General features: G+C 39.0%; 1 protein-coding gene across 5 annotated transcripts in view; it reads right to left on the bottom strand.

Annotated features, from left to right (window-relative positions):
* Nucleotides 1–24,049, bottom strand: part of GPATCH2L (G-patch domain containing 2 like) — a 53,854-nt gene that overhangs the window by 13,906 nt on the left and 15,899 nt on the right. For 4 of the 5 annotated variants that reach the window (XR_001887073.1, XM_017880570.1, XM_017880574.1 and 1 more), the window contains exons 4-8: nt 19,280–19,456; nt 17,715–17,794; nt 14,608–14,675; nt 13,271–13,325; nt 10,419–10,504 (exon numbers count right to left, since the gene is read on the bottom strand). Coding sequence is in view for 4 of the 5 variants with exons in the window: in XM_017880570.1 (XP_017736059.1) it covers nt 10,419–10,504; nt 13,271–13,325; nt 14,608–14,675; nt 17,715–17,794; nt 19,280–19,456 (466 nt within the window). In the remaining variant the exon portion in view is untranslated. Of the gene's footprint in view, nt 1–10,418; nt 10,505–13,270; nt 13,326–13,381; nt 13,422–14,607; nt 14,676–17,714; nt 17,795–19,279; nt 19,457–24,049 lie in introns of all 5 variants that reach the window. The other variant, XM_017880571.1, reaches the window with a different exon arrangement.

Below are 24,049 nucleotides of genomic sequence, written 5' to 3'. Positions count from 1 at the left end.
CGGCTTCCTATCGAAGAGGTAGTTCCAGTTTTTTGTTTATCCCCAAATAATTCCAGATCATCAAGGGTTGCAGACATAAAAAATTAGAGAAGGGAAGGAAAAATAAAGAGGTTGACCACCTCCCCAACCCCATTTTCATTTATGGGTACTTAACAACCACTTGGCTCCTTTTCTTTTAACGTGTTATTTATTTAATGTGTGTTATTTTACTTTGAAAGCATCACTGTTTACTCTCAAAATGGAAACTAAAAGAGGGACAAAAGCACAAATGCGGTAACAAAAAGGATAAAAGAGTCTAAGTTTCTCTTTCTCATCAACACAGAGACCCTTCCTGCAAGTAGAAAGGGTAAAAGATTAACGAGATACTTCAAAACTATTTTTCAAGAGTAGTATATGGTTGTTCTTGGGTTGCAAACCATGTAATATGCTAGGGGAAGTGATCTTTCAATTAGGCATAGTGTATAAAAGGCTAAGTATTAAGTTAAAGTCTCCACCAAGTTAAAACTTAACTCTCAACTGGAGTGGCAAATGGTTATCAGAATTATATAAGGAGCTTTTACTAAATACACATGTCCCTATCAAGATCCTAATTTAGTAGGCTGGGCAGGAGTGGGAGGAGTATCAGTAACATACTTATTTTTAAATTTTTCCCTGGGTAATTCTGATAAGCACCTACCTACTTTGAAAATTACTGAATTGAAAAATCTACCAAATTCCCAGAGTCAACCTAGTCAATAATACAGATCTAACTATTCAACCTAAAGAATAATAGAATGATTAAATTAATATACACTTAGATAAAAATACTATTCCCCAGTATATACGCAATTAGAGAAAAGACAGGCTATGCCTTTTCTGTTTCATCTGATCAGGGCCTCAGGGACAATCTTCACTCAGGCCAGTAAAACCTGGGGCATATGCATCTTTCACAGTGTAAGTGTGGGATCAGTACTTCCCCTAAGAGTGTGATAGTTTCCCCACTGTGGTGGCATTTGCCAGGGCAGAGTTGGAAGAAAGAGCACTAAAAGCAAAAAGTACACTCTTTTTAAAAAAATTCTTATCGCAGAAAAAGTCACTAAATTCTTATTACAAGTGTGAAGGTGAATGCTGAAGATTAACAATTAATGGAAAGAGGATTCTTTCTATCCAAGCATAAACACATTTCTGTTTTCTTTTTTACTGCAGGTAACTGAAAGATCAGGTGAGTTGTTAAAACTGCAGTGTTACTTAGGAAACTGGGCAGATCACTATGTCCTTGGGGCAGGAATGTACTTTTAGGGAAAAAAAATACTTTGAGAAATACATGCATGTTTAATAGAACCAATGTTGGCAAAAAAATAACTGAAGTGACTGCTTTAGATTTGGAATAAAGATGTTTAGAGTCACTCCTATGGAGAGCAAACAGTCTGTCTGCCAATGGCAAGCTAGTTTAAGGAATAGTTCACCTTCAAAAATCACTCATTTTTAAAGTTAATGAAAAGTTCATTTTTTTTATATAGAATAAAAATCCTCAAAAAACTGGGTATAGAAGGAACATACCTCAACATAATAAAAGTCATACATGACAGGCCCACAGCTAGTATCATACTGAATGGGGAAAAACTGAAAGTCTCTCTTCTAAGATTAGGAACATGGTAAGGATGCCCGCCTTCACCACTGTTATTCAATTTAGGACTGAAAGTCCTAGCTAGAATAATCAGACAAGAAAAAGAACTAAAGGGCATCCAAACTGAAAAGGAAGGAGTCAAAGTATCCTTGTTTGTAGATGATAGGAACTTATATTTGGAAAAACCTAAAGACTGTACCACAAAACTATTAGTAGTGATAAACAAGTTCAGTAAAGTTGCAAGATACAAGATCAACACAAAAAAATCAGTAGCATTTCTATATGCCAAGAGTGAACAATCTGAAAAAGAAATTTAAAAATTAACCCCATTTATAGTAGCCACAAATAAAATTAAATACCTAGAAATTAACTTAAAGAAGTAAAAGATCTCTATAATGAACATATAAAACATGGATAAAAAAATTGAAGACACCAAAAAAATGGAAAGATACTCCACGTTCATGGATTGAAAGAATCAATACTTTTAAAATGTCCATACTACCCAAAACAATCTACAGATTCAATGCAATTCCTATCAAAATACCAATGACATTCTTCACAGAAATAGAAAAAGGAATCCTAAAATGTATATGGAACCACAAGAGACCCAGAATAGCCAAAGCTATCCTAAACAAAAAGAACAAAACTGAAGGAACCACATTACCTGGCTTCAAATTATACTACAAAGCTATAGTAACTGAAATAGCATTGTACTGGCATAAAAACAGACACACAGACCAATGGAACAGAACAGAGAACCCAGAAACAAATCCACACATGCAGAGTGAACTCATTTTCAACAAAGGTGCCAAGAACATACACTGGGGAAAAGACAGTCTCTTCAATAAACGGTGCAGGGAAAACTGGATGTCCATATGCAGAAGAATGAAACTAGACCCCTATCTCTCAGCATATACAAAATCAAATCAAGTAGATTAAAGACTTAAATTTGAAATCTCAAACTATGAAACTACTATAAGAAAACACTGGGAAAAATCTCCAGGACATTGGTCTGGGCAAAAATTTTTTTAGTAATATCCCACAATCACAGCAACCAAGGCAAAAATGGACAAATGGGATCACATTGAGTTAAAAACCTTCTGCACAGCAAAGGAAACAATCAACAAAGTGAACAGACAACCCACAGAATGGGAGAAAATACCTGCAAACTACCCATCTGACAAAGCGTTAATAATGAGAATATATAAGGAGCTCAAACAACTCTATAGAAAAAAAATCTAATAATTCAATCAAAAAATGGGCAAAAGATTTGAACAGATATTTCTCAAAAGACATATAAGTGGCAAACAGGCATATGAAAAGGTGCTCAATATCACTGATCATCAGAGAAATGCAAATCAAAACTACAATGAGATATCATCTCACCCCAGTTAAATTGGTTTACATCCAAAATAGAACTAATAATGCTGGTGAGGATGCGGTGAAAAGGTAACCTTCGTACACTGTTGGTGGGAATGTAAATTAGTACAACCACTATGGAGAACAGTTTGGAGGTTCCTCAAAAAAACTAAAAATAGAGTCTTTTTTGACTCTATTTTATGATCCAGCAATCCCACTACTGGGTAAATACCCAAAAGAAAGGAAATCAGTATATCAAAGAGATATCTGTACCCACAAGTTTGCTGCAGCCCTGTTCACAATAGCCAACATCTGGAAGCAACCTAAGTGTCCATCAACTGATGAACGGATAAAGAAAATGTGGTGCATATACACAATGCAGTACTATTCAGCCATAAAAAAGAATGAGATCCTGTTATTTGCAACAACATGGGCGAAAATGGAGATAATTATAATAAGCAAAATAGACCAGGCACAGAAAGTCAAAAATTACATGTTCTCACTTATTTGTGGGATCTAAAAATCAAAACAATTGAACTAATGGAGATAGAGAGTAGAAGGATGGTTACCAGAGGCTGGGAAGGGTAATGAGGGTGGTGAGGAATGTGGATGGTTAATATGTACAAAAAAAAGTGAAAGAATGAATAAGATCTACTATTTGATAGCACAACAGGGTGGTTATAGTCAATAATAATCTAACTGTATGTTTTAAAATAAAAGAGTAAAATTGGTTTGTTCGTAACACAAAGGATAAATGCTTGAGGGGATGGATATCCCATTCTCCATGATGTAATTATTATGCATTACATGCCTATATCAAACCGTCTCTTGTACCCCAGAAGTATATACACCTACTATGTACCCACAAAATTAAAATTAGAAAGTTAATAAATTTCAATGTAAAAAGGGTATTTGTTTTCTATACTTTTTCTTTAACACAAACAAGTAACACCAGGAAAAAATTTGATGTTTCTAGGGACCAAAGGTCATATATATCATATATTCCAATTATTCTCCTTAATTACTAATCTGTTCACCTCAGTTATTTTTAACAAAAATTTATGGAGGCCTACCCAATGTAACATACTATGCTGGATGTGCAGAGGAAGAAAAAAGATGACTGAGCTGAGGTCCTGTCCCCAGGAGCTCACAACATAGTAGGAAGGCCAGTTTCTAAAGAAAGAATTAATACTCCGAGACACTGAGTTGTAATCAGAGAACAAGTAAGTGCTAGGGTAAAAGGAGAAAAAGGAGGATTAAATCTAGGGATTTAATCCCTAGATTAAATGTGAGACTCCTTTCTCACATGCGATTTTACCTTTAGGGTTTACTGACATTTATTAAGCAGTCAGAGGGGGAAATATTTTCACAGACTTGCACCTGGGAAAAGATCTAGGCCTATGGCACTAGGAGCAGCTAGGAAGAAAAAAAAAGAAAAAAAAAACCACTTCACAATTATCATAGGAAACAGAGGCGGCTTATCTAACAGGAAGCGATCCTAGCAATTCCACTAATGGTTTTCACTTAAATCTAACCCTCAGTAGTCTGTGACAAACTGCTCACTGGCACCTGAAAATTCTCCCTAATCTAATTCCCTTAGCTGGGCTAAGGTAGGCATATCATGAAGCTGTTTCATGCCACCCATAAGAGTCTAATCATTTCACATCAGTTGGAAAGATGGGTATGTTACAATGGAAAAACAGAGAGAGAGAGAAAATGCTTTCATCATTCCACTTAGGCAGTAAGATGCCAGCCAGCTGACAGCCACTGTCAATGAGACCCTCCAATAGAGGACAAAAGATTCAAGAACTGTGTACTATACAATGGGCAGTTCCAATAGGCTTGGGCAACCTTATAGACAATACTACAGCAGAAACATTGCTTCACACATGGCCAAAACTGAGGTACTAAAGAGGTGAGAAAGCAATACTGTACTTCACAGCATCAACAGATACAGGACTAATAAAAGGTTCCTTCCCCCAAGCCCTGAGGTAAAACCTCAGGCTGTTTATTATGGCTCCAAAGGTCAAAATTAATAGCATGAAGTGAGTCTTCTTCTTACTCTTTGAAACTCCTTGTCAAGTGGCACAGCCAGCTGGGCACACAACTCTGATATGTAGATCATAACGTTTGTGAACACATAAAATGAATTACAAATGAGCTCAGCCTATCCTATTTCAACTCTCTAATGGGCAGGAAGGTCTCTCTGTCTCTCTTTTTTTTTTTAATCCCAACTCTGTCCAAATGCCTCCTCTTATAGACCATTTGAGGCCATTTAAGCACCTCAAGAATCTGTATTACATCTAATTAGCAAATGACTCTGGAAGCCAACTCAAAGTTTTTAAAATTGCAGTTATCCTAAGGACGGGGTAGGGCAGTAACTACATAACAAAAATGTACCAGGATGCTAAATATTTACATATATTATTTCATTTTGATCCCCACTCAACCAATTTAAAAAGTATTGATATTTCCATTTTAAAGATGTAGAAATTGAGGTATGGGAAGATTAAGTCATTTGCCTGGGTAAAGCCAGGATTCTCACCCAGGTCTGCCTGACACTAATATCCACACTCTTAATCTCCTACCACCTATGCCAATGGTCTATGAAGAAAGTAGAAGCTATGAAACTTTTCATCCATTCATTAAGAAACGTACAATATTCGCATACCAGGCTGATATCTGCCATCCTTACTGCAACTAAAAATAAGATTTCTCAAAGAAAAAATAGTTTATTTACAAAGGAAGCTGACTATATGAAAAGAAGATATCAGTACTTTGCTATGTCAAGAGCTTAAAGAAAGAATAAATTAAAATGGTAATGCATGACCAAATTATCTTCCAAAATAAAGGAAAGGTCACTACAAGTTGATCTTTCCTTTGAGTTGGAGAAAACTAAAACACTGCCATGAAAAGTTTTGGCACTCAAAAACTGCAATTGGTGACTTATGCATCACACAGATGCAACTGACCTGTATGTAGCAATTGATAAATCCTACTTATCATTTTCTTTGGTAATAACAGTAAGAAAAACTATCCTTCACAATCAACAAATCTCTCATTTTGGGAAAAACTGCTTGCAGCACTAGTCTCCTTATTACAAGTTTGTGACTGTGCCCTTAACAATACCACTGCCTCTACTAGAACGCCAATCACACCATCTGCTGTTTGAGCAGCAGCAATTCTTAACACCACTACCAAGTATTACACCTTTAACAGCAAATCCCAATACTAGCAACCAAAACAACCAAACCAAAACAGTTGGTTTATGGATTTCATCCACACGGCCAGCCAACAATCCAACTATCCATACAGCCACCTGACAAAACTCTGCCCCTCCATTTATTAAGAACTATGTGCTGGGCACTGTGCAGATACTAACACTCTTCTTTACCTGCAGTAGGTTCTCCAAAACTAAGAGAAGTCCAGGGGTCTACCTCCTATAAGGAATGGTGCATACCATACCAAAGTACAGAGTTCATGCCAATTATGAAATGGGAGCCCCTATTAAGCAAATTACAAAGCACCAGTCACAAAACCATATGCATTTAGGACAACAGTTCTTAACCCTGGTTGCATATTAATCACCTAGGGAGCTTTAAAATAATGCCAATGTCTAGGCCTCATTCCAGACCAGTTAAATCAGAATCTCTGGAAGTAGGGCCCAGCATGGATATATTTTCTTAAAGCTTCTTAGGTGATTCCACTTGCAGCCAGGGTTGAAAACCACCAAGTTAACTATTTCCAGAGTGGTATTCCTGAAATCCATAAATCTATTAGATGGTACAAAGACCACAAACCTTCCCATCCACTGCACCTGTCATGTGGGCTGTATTAAAATGATACATCAATAAAATGTTATTTTAAGATTATGGTCCAATTATTTATTTGTTTATAGCAATGAAATACTAAACAAGAGAGGATTTTAGGTCATGCGCCATCCTCCCAACGCCCCCCGCCCCCACCTATTCTGAGAACCAGAAAAGCATACGGTTCTAGCAGGGAGGAAACTGTTGAAAAGCCCTTCCTCTTGCTTGGGAGAATGGAATTGGCAGTGTCCAGGCAAGAAGCAGCCTCAGCTCAGTAACCTGACAGGAGAGAACCTTCATAGTTCAGGCATGATTATCGAACTCTTTGTGCTCTTAAAGGAGAGTAATTATAGGCATGTGAAAAAAGGGAAGCACTCCCTGAGGAACTCTTCCTCACATGCTTCCCAAGAGGCAGTAGGGCCATTAAAAATTCCATGATGAAGAGGAAAAACAGCCTGGGAACAGCCAGGAGGCAATACAGCAAATTAATACACCAACCCTCCTCAGGGAAAGCTGTGATAAAACAGGAAACACTTCTCTTTGCAAAATAAAATTATACCACTAATGATAACATAGTCACCCCCCTCCCCCCGACACACACACACCATGCTAATGATGCATGTGAAATTTCCAATGCTGTCCAGATGCTTTGAAATAAATGTTTCCCTACTACAAATAAAATGGGACAAGAAAAAGATACAATTTCCATTCGAAACAGTTTTTAGTATAGTCATTCACCTGCTTCTTCTGCCACTTACTCCTTCACACTCCTCCTTGGTGCCAGGCTTTTGCTAAATGATCCAGTCTTTGCAAAGCCTACTGCCCTGTTCTGAATCCAGTCTCATCAGTCTGCCACACTGGAGCTAAACGGTTCCATCCTCACTAACCCCCTGCTGGGGAGGAACTATTACAAAGGAGTGACCAGTTACCCTGAGAGCTCAGTATGTCATCATTCACATTTTCTAAACATTGCATAGAAGTCACTTGCACTGATCATTTCCTATGGAGCAGTGGTTGCCAGGTTTTATTGATGTGTACCCTCAAGAGTAAAAAATCTGAAAAAATATGATATGTGTAGTACATACACATAAAATATAAATACATGCTACTAGACACATATGTACAATTTAAAACAAAAAAAATTTGAAGGATCAGCTATAAATAAATGTAAGTTTAAAAATGTACTTCCCCTGTCCCAACAAACCTTCATGTATGCAACCCACTTGGTATCTATTGCCCTGGGTATGATGTCTAGAAGGACAAAGAGGATGTATGATTGTCCACATTCTCTCTCCTTTGCTTTCAGCAATGGTCCAAAACAATAAGCATTATTACCCTAGGGCTGAGTACAAAGAAGCACAGTAGGATAAGGCTTTTAAAAGAAACAGGAAGCCTAACCAAAGTACGAATACTGATCTCAGCACAGCACAGCTCTAGGTAGCAGAGGTAAAGAGAGGAGGGAAAGTAATCCACTTTCAGCATTCTGACATGGTATCATGCTACTCAAATCATTTTCCCAAACAGTATACACAGACATTATTTTATTTGGTATTAAGACAAACAGCTGAAGGACTGTTTTCCTATGGATTAAAATCTTGTTGTCTTCTCTGACAGCTTCAGCACAACCTCTAAAAAGATCTCCCTGAGCCTCGAAGTTAGGGGTCCCTCCTCTGTGCTTTTTCAAACCTTTATTGTAATTGTCAACTTCCATACCTGACTTTCCCACGAGAACGTAAGCTCCTTGAGGGTGGTATCTAAACAAAGAGGCTGGCTCACAGCAGGATCCCAGCAAATGCTAAATGAATTAATGATGAATAAACATCATGCTACCGAAGGAAAGGCCTTACTACTAATAGTTTATATCACTCCACAATTTTCCACATTCTTTTTTTTTTTTTTGAGACAGGGTCTCACTCTGTCATCCAGGCTAGAGTGCAGTGGCATCATCACAGCTCACTAAAACCTTGACCTCCTGAGCTCAAGCAATCATCCCACCTCAGCCTCCCAAGTAGCTGAGACTACAGGTGTACGTCACCAGACACAACGGATTTTTTTTTTTTTTTTGAGACGGAGTCTCGCTCTGTCGCCCAGGCTGGAGTGCAGTGGCCGGATCTCAGCTCACTGCAAGCTCCACCTCCCAGGTTCACACCATTCTCCTGCCTCAGCCTCCTGAGTAGCTGGGACTACAGGTGCCCACCACCTCGCCCAGCTAGTTTTTTGTATTTTTTTAGTAGAGACGGGGTTTCACCGTGTTAGCCAGGATGGTCTCGATCTCCTGACCTCGTGATCCGCCCATCTCGGCCTCCCAAAGTGCTGGGATTACAGGCTTGAGCCACTGCGCCTGGCTGACACAACTCATTTTTTAAAAAATTTTCTATAGAAACAAGGTCTCACAATGTTATAGCCTAGACTGGTTCCACATTCTTAATAACACCATTTGTGATGGTCTCTCTTTTCAAAAGACATTCTGTACAGAAATACCAATATTTCAGTAGAAAGATCTGGCAGTAGGTTATGGTGCAAAATTTATTATTATAGCCCACAGTAGAAGTTCTAACTGTATCCACGAAGGAGTAACTTCTTTATGCAGCCTGCACCTCAAAAACTATGAACATAACCATTTAAGAACTTATTAGGGAAAAAAAGAGTTATCAGAACCTTGGAAAGAAATTCTTTGTGACAACAGAAACAATAAAACTTCTAGGGTCCAGCCCATTAGCTACTCTTCTGTATAACGGCCCTGTAGGGGGTGCTACCATTAAAACCATATTTACTTCCCACGTCACCTAAAAGAATTTATATTTGTAAGGAGTCACTCGTTTGACTAATATATATTAATGCCTAACAAGTCCCAGATACTGTGTTAGGGAGTTATTGGGAACAAGACAACATCCCAGTACTCTGAAGCTTATATTCTAGTGGGAAAGACTGAGGGATAAAGTGAAAAGAAAAAAAAGAAAAGAAAACCAAACCCACAAAAATAAACTAATAAGCAAATTCATTTCAGACTGTGATAGAGCAATAAAGGAAACAAACAAATAATGAGCAGGAAGTGCTGGAGGTGGCCCCTTAGACGGGATGGTCTGAGTGGTCTCCTTGACAAGGTGGCACCTGAGCTGAGACAAGCAGCAGCTCAAAGACAGTTTTCCAGTCAAAGGGAAAAAGAGCAAAGGTTCAGAGGCAGGAAAGGACTGCTGCAATTTTTGAAGAACAAAACAGAGCTCCCTGGTACTGCTGGATCTCTCCCCGACAGAGGGAGAAAATTATACGACAGGAGGCTGTACATGTAGGAAGAAGTCAGATTATGCAGGGTTTTGCAGGGTCATGGCAAGGAACATTAATAATGTTCTTTGAAGATGGGGCTTTTAGCAGCAGAAATAAAATGAAATATGAGCCAGAAGACCTAGGTTAAAGTTGAGACTTAATCACATCCTAGCCTTGGACCACAGGAAAGACACTTCACTGCTCTGCCTCAGTTTCTATATCTGTAAAACATCTATTCACCTCAAAAGATTCCTATGGATTAGGAGGATTGTCAGGATCAAATTGGATACTGTACACAAACATATTTTATAATTTCAGGAGTACCAGAAAGGAATATAGTATCGTCCAGAAGCAAATAACAGCTACTAAAAGACAATTACCTGGCAGAGCAGTGTGCTGGTGAACACCTTCGGTGAGAAGCATCGGCAAGAACGTCCAGTGAGTAAAGGGGAGACAGGGGATTGAACTGCAGGAATGAATAAGACTATTTTAGTACGGCTTACATGAAACGGACCTGATCCTAAAGGGTAACCTACACTTTGATTACTTTTCCCCTTTTTGACTGTCCAACTCTTTTGTCATACCAAACACAGGCACTGCTCAGTAAAGTCATGCATATTTAATAGTGTGCCTGTGAATGTACCCAACCTGATCTAGCACACCTCAAAAAAAAAAAAAAAAAACTAATCCTTATTAAACAACACTTTTTCAAAAACTTGATATACAATAGTCACTTAAATGGCAGAAGACAGTTTTTTCCACATGATGTAACAGGAACTTGTGCCTGCTGCTGATTATCAACTTTGTATCAGCCCTTGTTTCCAAGATTAGCATGAAATTACCTTTTCATTTCCTTACCCTGGCAAATGTCTCCGAGAATAACTGGTTGGCACATAACAGCAGCATCGCATTGTGGAAAGAGAACTAGACTAAGAATTAGAACACCTTTTAGTTCCAATCTACCACTGATGTGCTGGGTGTCAAAAATTACATAACCTCTGAGCTTTACTATCCTCATCTGTTAAATGAATATATCACTATCTGTCTTACCTAATTTTTTTTTTTTTTTTTTTTTTTTTGAGACAGACAGTCGTTCTATCACCCAGGCTGGAGTGCAGTGGTATGATCTCAGCTCACAGCAGCCTCCACCTCCCGAGTTCAAGCAATTCTCCTGTCTCAGTCGCCCACGTAGGTGAGATTACAGGCACCCACCAACAAGCCTTGCTAATTTTTGTTGTTGTTGTTGTTGTATTTTTAGCAGAGACAGGGTTTCGCCATGTTGGCCAGGCTGGTCTCGAACCCCTCACCTCAGGTGATCCACCTGCCTCAGCCTCCCAAAGTGCTGGGATTATAGGCGTGAGCCACTGCACCAGGCCTGCCCTACCTATTTTACTTTCATTGCTATCATATTGCTTTTAGAGTATAATTTCAGTTTCTCATCTGCAAAAACATCTATTTGACTTCAAAAGGTGGCTGTGAGGATGGAATGAGATCCCTCACTTTATGTTTGCTAGCTTTCTTTGGACTTTTTCCACAACCAATAGTCCTCTCCAAAAAGTTTAGAACTTAATACCTTGTGACATACAAAGACTGGAAGACCCTGGAATGATAACTTCAAACGTGTTTTATGAGAATACAAACTAAGCAACTGTTCTATCTGCCACAGAGGTTCCAATCTTGGTTCTACTAGCTGTATGACTTTGGGCAAATAGTTTCAATCTTATAGATCTCCAGTTCATCATTTGCAAATAACAGATCTGGACCAGGTGACTGCCACAGGTCCCCTTCTGCCTTTAGATCCTCTGATGCAAACATGGTTAGTGCTCTAGCTTAGTGTTCTCCAAACTGCAGTCTCTCACATACCACCTTCATGATTTTCCTTAGCTGCCTAAAACCTGTATTACTGTTTACTTATTATTTTTCCTCATATCAATTATTTTTGCTCAGCTTTATCCTTACTACATTTCTGTGAAATAACAAGCTTGATATAATAATTACATCTTTTCCAATGTAAACTATAATGCAAAACTTAAAAACTGTGCATCCATATGCCATCTAAAATCATCTCATACACATACACCAGTTATGTCTTCCACCACTCTAGTTCATTTTGAAACAGCAGATTCATAATGAAGATTCCAAGTCTAAAATGTGGATCATGTGTATCAACTCAATAAGCTACTAAGTAGTTAAAAAAAAAACACGACAAACAGGAAAACTACAACTTTTCACCTGCCAGTGTTCATCTATTTTACAACTAATCACCAAGATAGAGCAATCCTCCAAAAAAAATCACAAAGCTTCACACATAAAGAAACATATCAACAACTACTATGAATTAATTTTTAAATTGTGAGCCCTCCACATGGGCCTAAATATGCCAAGGGCCCCCCTCAGGGGGTTGGTAGGGAAAAGACTAAGAAAGAGAGGCTCTAAGGCAGGGGTCCCCAACCCCAGGGCCGCACAGCAGGAGGTGAGCTGTCAGCAAGCAGCTGCTTTCCATCGCTGGCATTACCGCCTGAGCTCTACCTCCTGTCAGATCAACAGCCACATTAGAGTCTTATAGGAGTACAAACCCTACTGTGAACTGAGCCAGCAAGGGACCTGGTTGTGGACTCCTTATGAAAGCCTAATGCCTGATGATCTGTCATTGTTTCCCATCACCCCTAGATGGGACTGTCTAGTTGCAGGAACACAAGCTAAGGGCTCCCATTGATTCTACATTATGGTCAGTTGTATAATTATTTCATTATATATTATAATGTAATAATAATAGAAATGTAGTGCACAACAAATGTAATGCACTTGAATCATCCTGAAACCACCCTCCTCACCATGCCCCCAATCCGGGTCCATGGAAAAACTGTCTTCCACAAAACTTGTCCCTGGTGCCATAAGGTTGGGGACCACTGCTCTAAGGCTTTGACCCCACTTCACCCAGAGCAGCTCTACTTTCTGCTTCATACGTTTAGGCTTCAACATAGTACTTCTCAACGCAGGATTCTCATGTTGAACTAAACCATATGCAAATGAGATTCATTCCGCTTTCTTACTGCAAAGTTCAAAACTAAAATAGAAACAGGATTCCTATGAAATATATGCTACAAGAAACTAATGATCACAGTTGAACCTACAAAGAGGAATTAGCTGCAGTTTTTACCAGTAAGTATTGGTTACTCTTAGAAAACAGTTCTCCAAGAAAATCAAAATAACAAGAAAGAGGAAACCTTACCTCATGTGCACAAGCAGAAATGTGAGGAAAATCAGAAGCCAACGCTTTATTCTTTCTAAAGAAAAGGAAACCAAATGATAAAATAAAGATGACAAAGAAAAATGATCTTACCTGATTTCGTTCTCTTTTCCCAGCTGATGGTAACCAGAAACTAAAGAGAGGGAGAGAATAACAGGAAAGAAAACAATAAAAGAAGTGATAGGAAAATTACAGAAGGGAGAAGATAAGATGTTGGAATAATGAAGTAAAGACAAAGCAGGGAATAGAGAAAAGATGCAATCAGAGGAGAAGACATTAAATGCATGTGAAGGTTCTGGAAAAAAAAAACAAAACCTCTTCAAAGGAAAAAGGCTTGTAATGGAATGTAAAAGACTGGACAATAGAAATAAACCCAAGATTACAGTGTGACACCAATACTCTCTCAGTTGTGCAGTGACAACAGAAGCCTCAACTCAACAAGGGCACAAACCACACCCACATCTTTATTTTCTATGTTAAAATTAGCCCGGGTTGGATGTGTATAGGATCATAACTGGGTACTGACCATGATGCATACAAGATATATGAAAGAACCAACCACTTTAGGGGACAAGGCTGTCACGAGAATTTGCAGAATTATTTTCCTGTAGCTACATACAGGCTTCCTACAGCACTCACCACAGTAATTAGAACAAGATATTTCACAGGTTGGGCGCAGTGGCTCACACCTGTAATCCCAACACTTTGGGAGGCCAAGGTGTGCAAATCACTTGAGCCCAGGAGTTCAAGACCAGCCTGAACAACATGGCAAAACCCTGTCTCTACAAAAAATACAAAAATTAGATAGGCGCAGTGGCACATGCCTGTAGTCCCAACTATTCAGGAGGCCAAAGTGGGAGGATTGCTTGAGCCTAGGAGGCATAGGTTGCAGTGAGCCATGACTCCACCACTGCACTCCAGCCTGGGTGACACAGTCAGACCCTGTCTCAAAAAAAAGATATTTCCCTATGAAAAGGTCTAAAAATGGGAAGAGAATATAGAAGGATAGAGGCAGTCATCCATTTTGGAAAAAAAAATTTAGAGATAGAAAAATTAGTTTAAAATAAACATCTTTACTGGAGGCTACTAATGCAGCATCTGCAGGTATAAAAAAACAATACAATGAAACTAGTCTAGAAAGGAAAAGAAAATCACTGTCACAGGTTTAGGATGTTGCCATCTTTAACTGTTATAAAGTACAAATCTTTAAGGTCTCTTTGAGCTCTGAAGCCTGATTTCTAAGTTGCTCCATAAAACTCCCCTCTGCCTCCACCTCCAAGGAGCAGACTAGCACAGCCAGTAAATATGTAAGCACTTACTCTTTCTGCCGAGGGTCACTAATGATATGGCTTATCCTCTCAGTCCCCAAAGTGTTTATGCTGGTCTCCTAAAAAGACAAGGCAGACAAGAGTATCATCCAACCACAGAAACAAACACATAAAGTACAGTATCAATCCTTCCCATAACTGTGCCAGCTAAAGCAACCTCAAAAGGCACATGTTAAAAATCAATCTTAAAATAAAACAGCAACTATATTTCTTTTTATTGGAATTCATCTTAAAAGTCTTACATGTTACCCTACATTTATTATTCTCCAGTGATCCAAAAGTCTTTATCAACACTTTATAGACACTATTCACCATATATGGTATTTTAATAAGTACTATACCTCCTGGAACTACTGCAGTATATAGGAGTAAAAATCCTTTTTTAGAAAATTCAACAGTAGCCAATTTTTAACAGGCCAGCACACCAAGCTCCCTAGAGCTATGTGATTATAGTCCCAACAGCCTTCATCCTGGGACATTACTAAATCCTCACTGGTAAAAGTATCTGCTGACTAAATATAAATACATCAAAAGAGTTTTGTGACTTGCAAAAATTGTTACTCTGTACTTTGTCCCTCAAACATCATCTCAAGAAATAAAAATAGAAATTTGTATAAAATTGATTCCTAAATTCAGGGTTCTCAACATCATTAGTGTAAAAGCTTACCCATATCACCACAAATAGTTCAGAAGCCAACCATTTCCAAAAAATTGGAAAATGGCAATTCACTCTTCATTTGAGTACATTCCCAATGCTTACCTACCATGGCACCTGGGAAAGCATGCCAACACACATCTGAGTAATTGTTGTGTTGAGATAACACAAGTCACGGGCGTGACTGTCAAGAATGTCAAGGCTGTTCTTCAAACACATTTGTGTCTGGACAAATGTTATTACCTGTATTCATCTATATGTGTGGACTGTCCTAAACATCAGGCTACACATTTCAGCTGAACTGACTATAGAAAAATTACTCTGAGGTCAGAGTCCGGGCAGTAGTGGAGTTAAATGAGAAGTTTTCATATACTATATTCTTCACATTCTGCATTTCTTATAGCTATGCCTCCTGGTCACAGACACAGACATGGTAGGGGGGCCAAGGGAAAAGATGGTTGAAAAATGAGCTATTTGTTACAGCAGAAAAATTATTAACTGAAAGTGCCGTAATGTTTAAATTTACAGTTTATTACTGTGTAAATTACAAGCAGTACTTTGTGTAATTAGCAGCTCACTGGCAGGGAGCTGTGAATGAAACTCATTATTTATGATTACAATTTAGAAAAGCAGAAGCGAGATGGGGGAGGGGGAAGAAGGGGGGCAGAGCGGTGACCTCTGCTAGAAATGATAAATATCCCTTTGAGGTGATGAAGATGAATTAAACAAGTAAATATTATCCTACTCATTTGACATCATTAAAGGCACATCCAATAGGCCCTCATTCCCTTCCAGGCAAGCTAAAGGGAAACCTTCAAGACAAAGTGACTTGCCTCCATGGACGTGGATGGCTCTCATTTTATAAGAGCTGAAAGAAAGTAACATAGGTGGCAGGGGGAACATTATCTGTCAAGCCTAAACAATAAAAGTAAAATCCTCTCCTTCCTCCACCCCATGTGCTGCTATTTTGCTAGCTATCCCTGTTAACAATAAGCTCCCGGAGCAGCAAAAGCAGCGTTTTGTCTGTAAAATGAGTAATTCGAAAGGTTTCAGTCTTCCAATAATCAAATGTCTTCTAATTCAAGACTTGAACTTGAGGCCGGGCACGGTGGCTCATGCCTATAATCCCAGCACTTTGGGAGGCCGAGGCAGGTGGATCACCTGAGGTCAGGGGTTCGAGACCAGCCTGGCCAACATGGTAAAACCCTGTCTGTAGTAAAAATACAAAAAAATTTGCCAGGCAAGGTGGTGGGTGCCTGTAATCCCAGCTACTGGGGAGGCTGAGGCAGGAGAATCGCTTGAACCTGGGAGGTGGGAAGTTACAGTGAGCCGAGATAATACCACTGCATTCTAGCCTAGGTCACAGAGCGAGATTTCGTCTCAAGAAAAGAAAAAAGATTTGAACTCGAATTGAAAGATAAAAAGAAATAAGTATCCTGGGCTCGTCTGGAAATAAACAGCCTCATTTTTTTTTGTATGCCTAAAACTTCAGAAAACTGTTCCCTAGTCAGGCTATAAAACAGTATCCCCTTAAGGGAAGCCAGACTGTGGCACACATTGTGCCATCTAGCAGGCATTCTAAATGCTTACCAAGTTACTACTTGTAACTTACCAAGTTTGTTCTTACCAAGAACAAACAAATTAATGCTTCAATGCCGCTCCTTTCCTTATTCTTTGCCCACCACCATCTTCTCTGACTGAGGATGAGCCCCTGTCTTAATTTATTTCTCAATCTCAAAGTAGAGTAAAAAATAAAGTTCAATAAAAATGTAAAAAGACAAAAGTAGACCTGGGTTCAAATCTCTATTCCACCATTCCTATCCGGGTAACATCAGACATTCCTTAACTTCTTCGAACCTAAGTTTTCCTCATCTGCTGAAGGAGCTTGCCCTTTTCCTACAAGGTTGCTGGAAGGATTAAAAGAGTTGAGTCCCTGGTATCATCCCTGGCAAAGGCAGAACTGAATGAACAGCAGATAGTTCTCCCTCATGGCTGAGGGGCTCTTGAAACTCAGTAACAGTTTTTTTTTTTCTTTTTTATGAATTCTAGGATGAAAGACCAAAGTTAGGAAAGAACAAAGATGCATTCATGAATTCAAGAGGAGTCATAAAGAAGCCAAGAATATTTTAACTTACACAATAATAACATAACATTAATCAAAAGTTACAGAAGACACAGCTCAGGCTTGTAGGTTTAAAGGCAACAGACATTGTAATGACAGTGTTTGCTTTGTCAGAACTTCTGTATGAATTACGTTTCATCTTTTATTTATATATCCATTCACATCCTATATAATGTTCACTCTTGTAAACTCCCAACACATTCCAGTTGGTTCCATTAACTTCAGGGAATTCTGTAGCACCTCTGATTGTTAACAGGGTATGCAACTCCCATAGGAAATATTATCTCCCCACTGAGCCCAGCAAACTGTGAGAGGTATCACCTTCCCAACCAGCCTTCTTCGCCCCTTTCTGAGGCACCGAGCTGCAGCTCCAGGCAGACGATTCAAGCGAGCATGATACCCTAAAAAAAGAAGGAAGGCCTCAGATACCGATGCAGAAAATCCAAATGCAATCCTATGTTTCTAGTACACTGAAGGCTTAACCTCAGGATCTTACTAGATTGACCTTTAAACTAGTATCACAGAGCTGTCTGCCGAGGATTTATTATTCCCAGGTCTTTGTCACTAGCAGTATGATCACAGGCATGCCATTTACCTTTGACCTAGGCATCCTCCATCTATAAAAGAGGGATAATCACTCAGTCCTACCTTACTGGGCTGTTTTGAAGACCCAATGAAATAGCAAGTAGAAGGGACTTTATGAACTGAAAACACCACACAAACATAAGGTACTATTAACAATTTTTAATTTAAAATTAAATGTTAGTTTCTATGTCAAAAACATTCTAATTCATGACATAATGGGGAAAATAGCACGCATCAGATAACCCAATTTTTCTCACTGCTACATGTGTTCTACACAAGGAAAGAACAACTGGAGGAAACCACACCAAAATGTTATTAATGAGATTGTCTCTGGATATGAGATTATAGGCCATTTTAAGTTTCTTCTTACTATTCTTATTTGTATATATTTTAAATGGTCCATTAGAAACTTTTAGAAATGTTCATCAAAATGTTCAATAAAGCAATGTGTGCCTCAGTCAGTCCTTACCAAGAACCAACTGCTGGTTCACCATGACAAAATCCTACATAATATGAGTTTACATCTCGTAGTGTGATTCTGATCACCAACAGATGTTCAACAAATTCTTGGCAACTGATTAACTGGTTGATTAGGGGTTACTGGGAACCCTAGAATCATAAATTTATAGTGCTAAAAGAAATGGTTTTGTCCAATGTCACATATCTTAAGTGATGACCCTGTCATCCCAAGAAAATGAAGCAACTATCACAGAGCTTGGTAGAGAGTACCAGAGTATTAACACCACATTTCCATTTTTCTGTCCTAGGTTCTTTCCACCCACTTTGCTACATCATAATTGAAGAAAAAGCAAAGGGAAAAGGAAACATATTTGTGTTAAAGTCCCCAATAATAGGGTCATTAAAATAGAACTAAATTATTTTAAAAGCATCCATTTTTAAAACACCATTATATGTGAATACTCTTACTGAAAATAAGAATGTGTATGTGAATGTTCTTATTGAAATCTGTTCTCTTCCAAAATCCAATAATCAATAACCTAACAGTTTCACATCAGGATAAGCAGCTGTCACTAAATCTGGCACAAACAGCAATAGCAAGCTGAAGGAATGCCCTGCTAATATATATGTCCCAAGAGTTTCCATGGATTAGTTTAGGAAGGAATGGAGAGAACCTTAAGCTTTGAGACTTACTTTGAATCCTCTAGAAAATCCCTGAGCTAGCTCCAAAATTCAGATAGTTAAATGTGTGACCGAAGACATGAGTATGCTTGCTAGGATATGATTGCTCTGCCCAAGGAGAACCATAAAAGCATTAAGTTCTTGGTCTCCTCAGAACTCACCTCTTTGAGCTGGCCGAGAAGGTAAAAGGAAAGTGGAATCTGAAAATTTATCCAATCCAGAATCCATTCTTTCTACTTCAGAACAATGATCAGGAGCCCACTTGGGCAGAAGATTAGCAACAGTGAATCCTGGGACACATTCTCCTTCATAGAACCAATCACTCTGCTCATCGTCACCTAAAGTAAAGAGATCATATCATAAGCTAGAATTTTAAACAAGGTCTGAGAAAAACAAATGAGAGGGATGATTTCTTAGTGCTATAGTTTTGATCATCCTTTTTTTTTCCTTTTTGAGACACAGTCTTGCTCTGTCACCCAGGCTGGAATGCAGTGGCATAATCACATGTTCAGGCAATCCTACCACCTCAGCCTCCCGAGTGGCTGGAACCACAGGCTCATGCCACTATGCCTGGTTATTATTATTATGAATTCTTGCTCTGTTGCCTAGGCTGGAGTGCAGTGGCATGATCTCAGCTCACTGCAACCTCTGCCTCCCCTCCCGAGTTCAAGCAATTCTCCCTGACTCAGTCTCCTGAGTAGCTGGCATTACGGGCGCCGCCACCACGCCCGGCTAATTTTTGTATTTTTTAGTAGAGATGGGGTTTTTGCCATGTTGGCCACGCTGGTCTTGGACTCCTGAGCTCAACTGATCCGCCCGCCTTGGCCTCCCAAAGTGCTGGGATTATAGGCATGAGCCACCGCACCCAGCCTTTTTTTTTTTTTTTTTTAATTCTTTGTAGAAACTGGATCTCCTTATGTTGCCCAGGCTGGTCTTGAACACCTGGGCTCAAACAATCCTTCCACCTCAGCCTCCCAAAGTGCTGGAATTACAGGCTGATTATACTTTTAAATAAATCAAGGCACACAAAAAAGAAATTGTTCTGGTTCTTCTTGATTCATATTGCAATGAAAACTGAAACGTCAACCTGATTTCACATAAATGTCATACTGTGTTAAACTGGACTGCTTTAACAGTTAAAAATAAATAAATAAAGCTACCACTTACTAGGCCCTTACAACCTACCAGGATCCATGCTAAAAATCTGTAAATATGTCATCTCTTTCAAGCCCTACACTAACTCCAACTTACAAACAAGGCAACTAATGCCTAGAGAAGTCAAGGTCAATTTAGTAAACAACGAAGCCAGGATCTGAACCCAAAGCCTGACTAACTCAAAAGCCTGAGATCTTTATTACAAAAACAAACTGCCTCCCCTATACCATTCTCAGTGGTATAAATTTGGGGGCTCAAAGCCCATAAATGTTTCTCAATTCAAAGCTAGCTATTCCTGAGGGATTTCTTACTATATTTGCCTCTCTCATAAAAGGTGAATAAAGAATATACGTCCATACTTCATTTTATCCTTGGTATCTCATTAATGGGACAGAAATCATCTTGACACTAGCAATCCAAGCTACTGGGGAAAAAAAAAAACCACAGCAACAAATAATATAATTCCCTAAGACTTTTCAATAAGTTATACCATTTTTCCAAGACCATATTGTTAATTAACAGCAAAGTCACAACCAGATCCATATATCCAGACTGTCGGTAAAAACTTCTCTCTACTGGCTGCAATGATAGTATCTCAGTTTCCACTAGAGTTTATCCCTGCCAACAAAGAATACATAATTTTATGTCTGCCACACCATACTCCTTTCAAAATAGCAAAGTTGAAGGAAACTATTACAAGAATATTTAAAAGAGTTCACAATGTAGTCATTCTCTAATGTACACTGGATTCCAGAGAAGTTGCTCAGAACATGTCAATCCCATGAAGTATGAGATCCATGGGTCATTAACACCCAGGATAGTAACTCTTAAATCACTGTGGAGATCTCCAAAATGGGGAATGAAAACTGCATTCTGGTAAAAAGCAGCAGATATTACAACTAAGAAAGTTACTCAAAGTGTTCCCTTATAAAAACACACCACAAACAGCTGTCTCTCTGATACAGTAGTTCTCAACTTTGAGCATGCATCAGAAGCACCAGAAGGGCTTGTTAAAACAAGGACGGCTGAGACCTAACTCCAGAGTTTCTGATTCTAGTCTAGGCAAGACCAAAATTGTGTATTTCTAACAAGTTCCTTCATGATGCTAAGCTGGCCTGGAGACCACGTTTTGAGAACCACTACTCTAAAAGCATCTCACAAGATCAGATACATAGATGAACTGAAGACAGGCATTAGTGCATAATAATTAGTTTCACTGTACTTCAATATATTAATTCTTTTCTTATTCATAAGCATTCCTCAGGACATTTATTGAAATAGTATATTTAATTAGGTCATGTTTTCTGATGACAAATGGCAAACTATAATGGATTTTTTTTGGTTCTCAAGCATTCATTCAAGATTTTTAATAATACAAAAAGGGACTCTGAACTAGAAGGAACATTGTGAGATCATGTAGACCAGTAGTCTTCAATCAGGGTTCACTAAGACACCTAATAGAGGAGCTCCTTAAAAGAGTGCTGCCAGGGAATAAGCAAGAAGCTGGGTAGATCAGGTTCCTGACCTCCGGCTTCTCTAGAATTTTGCTTTAAACCAAATAGGCTTAGTTGTTTTACAATCTGAGAATCTATGTATGTTTTTTTGGGGGGAAAAAAAGGAGAGTTTTCCCCTTAATTGGATTATCAATAATTATTTATTAAGTATTTACTATATGCCAGGAACGTGCTAGGTACTGCAGTTGCACATAGTAACTCCTGCCTTGAAAAGCTTCAAGGGAAAAGACGTGTACCTACAAACAATAACATAATCTAGTGAGTACTAAAAGAAACAGTAAGTATAATACAAGGAGCCACAGAGAACAAAGGAGAAAGGGCTATTAGCCAGAACCCCCTCAGCAAACACATGGCACATTTAAATGGGGTCATTGCAGAGATGTAATGAAGTGACTATTCACAAAGGTGTAGACAGTACTAACAAGGAACCCCACAAGGGATGGTGAAGCACATCAGGTAGAGCCAGCACAGCAGGAGGCCCTTACCATTCCTAGACCTGGAGTGGCAAGGGAAAGAATGGTTATCGGAGTCCAAAGAACTGCAGTTATAAAAGAAGGCTGCCAAACAAGAGTGGTGGCCCTCAGCAGAGGAACACAACCACTGCCAACCAGCAATCCAACAGAAAAGGTGTCAGGGAAAGCAATAATCTAATGTGGTGGACTGCATTAGCATTTCCAAGTCCTCTCCATAATAGAATCATTCACCCATGCCTTTTGCTCTTTGCCATTGGATTCCACAGTACCTTCCCTTTTAGGAAGAGCACACTTCCTCATTCTACTGACACTGGGCTTGGTCATATGACTTGCTTTACATAGTAGAAAATTAACAGACATGATTCAAGCAAAGGTTTTAAATATGTACATGTGGTCTAGCCTGGTCACCTGGCATTTACATCCTCTGCCACAGGAAGTCCATGCTGCCTATCACCATTGCTCCTCCATCCTAGGTCCCAAAATACAACACACTGAGCAGACGTAAACCTAACTTGAAGCCTGGAGACCAGTGGAGCCCAGACGAGATCAGTGGAACCATAGGCAACCCACAACCCCATAGCAAAAAATGAGTGTGGTAAACTGTGATAAGCCACTAAAATTTGGGGGCTCTTAAGCAGCATTACCACAATAAATACTTGACCAATATATCCAATATCATTCACCTCCCTCCCTTCGGTCTTCTGTTGATGTCTCCTACAGGCCAACTCCAACAAGAAATTGAAACCAAGAAGACCCACTGATATAGTTCATAAATATGCCCTTGCAGGGGCAAAAGGAAAACTGTTCTTGGTAAACGACCAGTCATTCAAGGAAGATGAGGATGAGATTTCAGGCAGAAAGATCAGCATAAACAAAGGCACAGAGGCAAGAAATTCCATAGCTTTACACTGAGAACGCTAAGCATCAATGTCACCAGAATGTGTGAAGTTGAAGCAGAGAAAAGAGAGGAAAGTTGAGTCTACAGAATATTCTATAATCTCTCATGATAAACTAAGGAATCCTTATCAGTGAAAAGGCTTTCCAAAGGCCCAAAAACTTAATCTGCTGTAACAGGTCCACACTTTCTTCCATCTCTATAATTATGCATCATAACCTTTAAGAGATGCATTTTGATATTCCTAGAACTGTAGAAAAGCGAAGAAAAAGAGCAAATACTGGTAACTCTGAATAGTATATATAACTCATTCATGGAAAGACATCAGACTTTCCTGGTATGAGATAATAAAATCAAAACTCTAGTTAGAGCCTACCTGTACACACACACACATAATCTCTAATGATACCTAATTCCCTCAGAATCTAATAAAAGATAGAAATGTACTCACAACAACCTCCATTACAGTAGGAAGCTCAACAACTCCAGGAGGATAAACTGCCTCTATGCCTACAACTTTGAGGCATGAACAAGATGCTGTCCCCACAGTCCTTCTCCAAAAATCAGGACTTGGCTGTTAAGTCTCACAGCCCCAGTATCCCTTCAGTTACTGGGGAAGCTACCTGATCAACCGAGACATGTAGCCACTACATCAGTCCTTTAATTGCTTAACCCATGGAGAAAAATTATTGGACTTTGGAGCTAGAAGGGACTTTAGAAATCCCTAAGTCCCCTACTTAGATTAAGAAAACCAGAGTCCAAAAGGGCTACATAAAATTTTTATTGGCATGTGGCCCCACACAAGTTGAGAGGACAAACATTTTCTAAAATACCCTGATATACAGGCAAAGTTTTAAATTAGTGTTTAGGTAGTAAAAATAAAGAACTGGTAAT

The sequence above is a fragment of the Rhinopithecus bieti genome, unplaced genomic scaffold, assembly GCF_001698545.2.
Source record: "Rhinopithecus bieti isolate Rb0 unplaced genomic scaffold, ASM169854v2 scaffold_11380, whole genome shotgun sequence".
NCBI classification, from domain to species: Eukaryota; Metazoa; Chordata; class Mammalia; order Primates; family Cercopithecidae; genus Rhinopithecus; species Rhinopithecus bieti.
The sequence above is the reverse complement of the archived record's forward strand: the minus strand, read 5'-3'. Positions and strand labels throughout refer to the sequence as shown.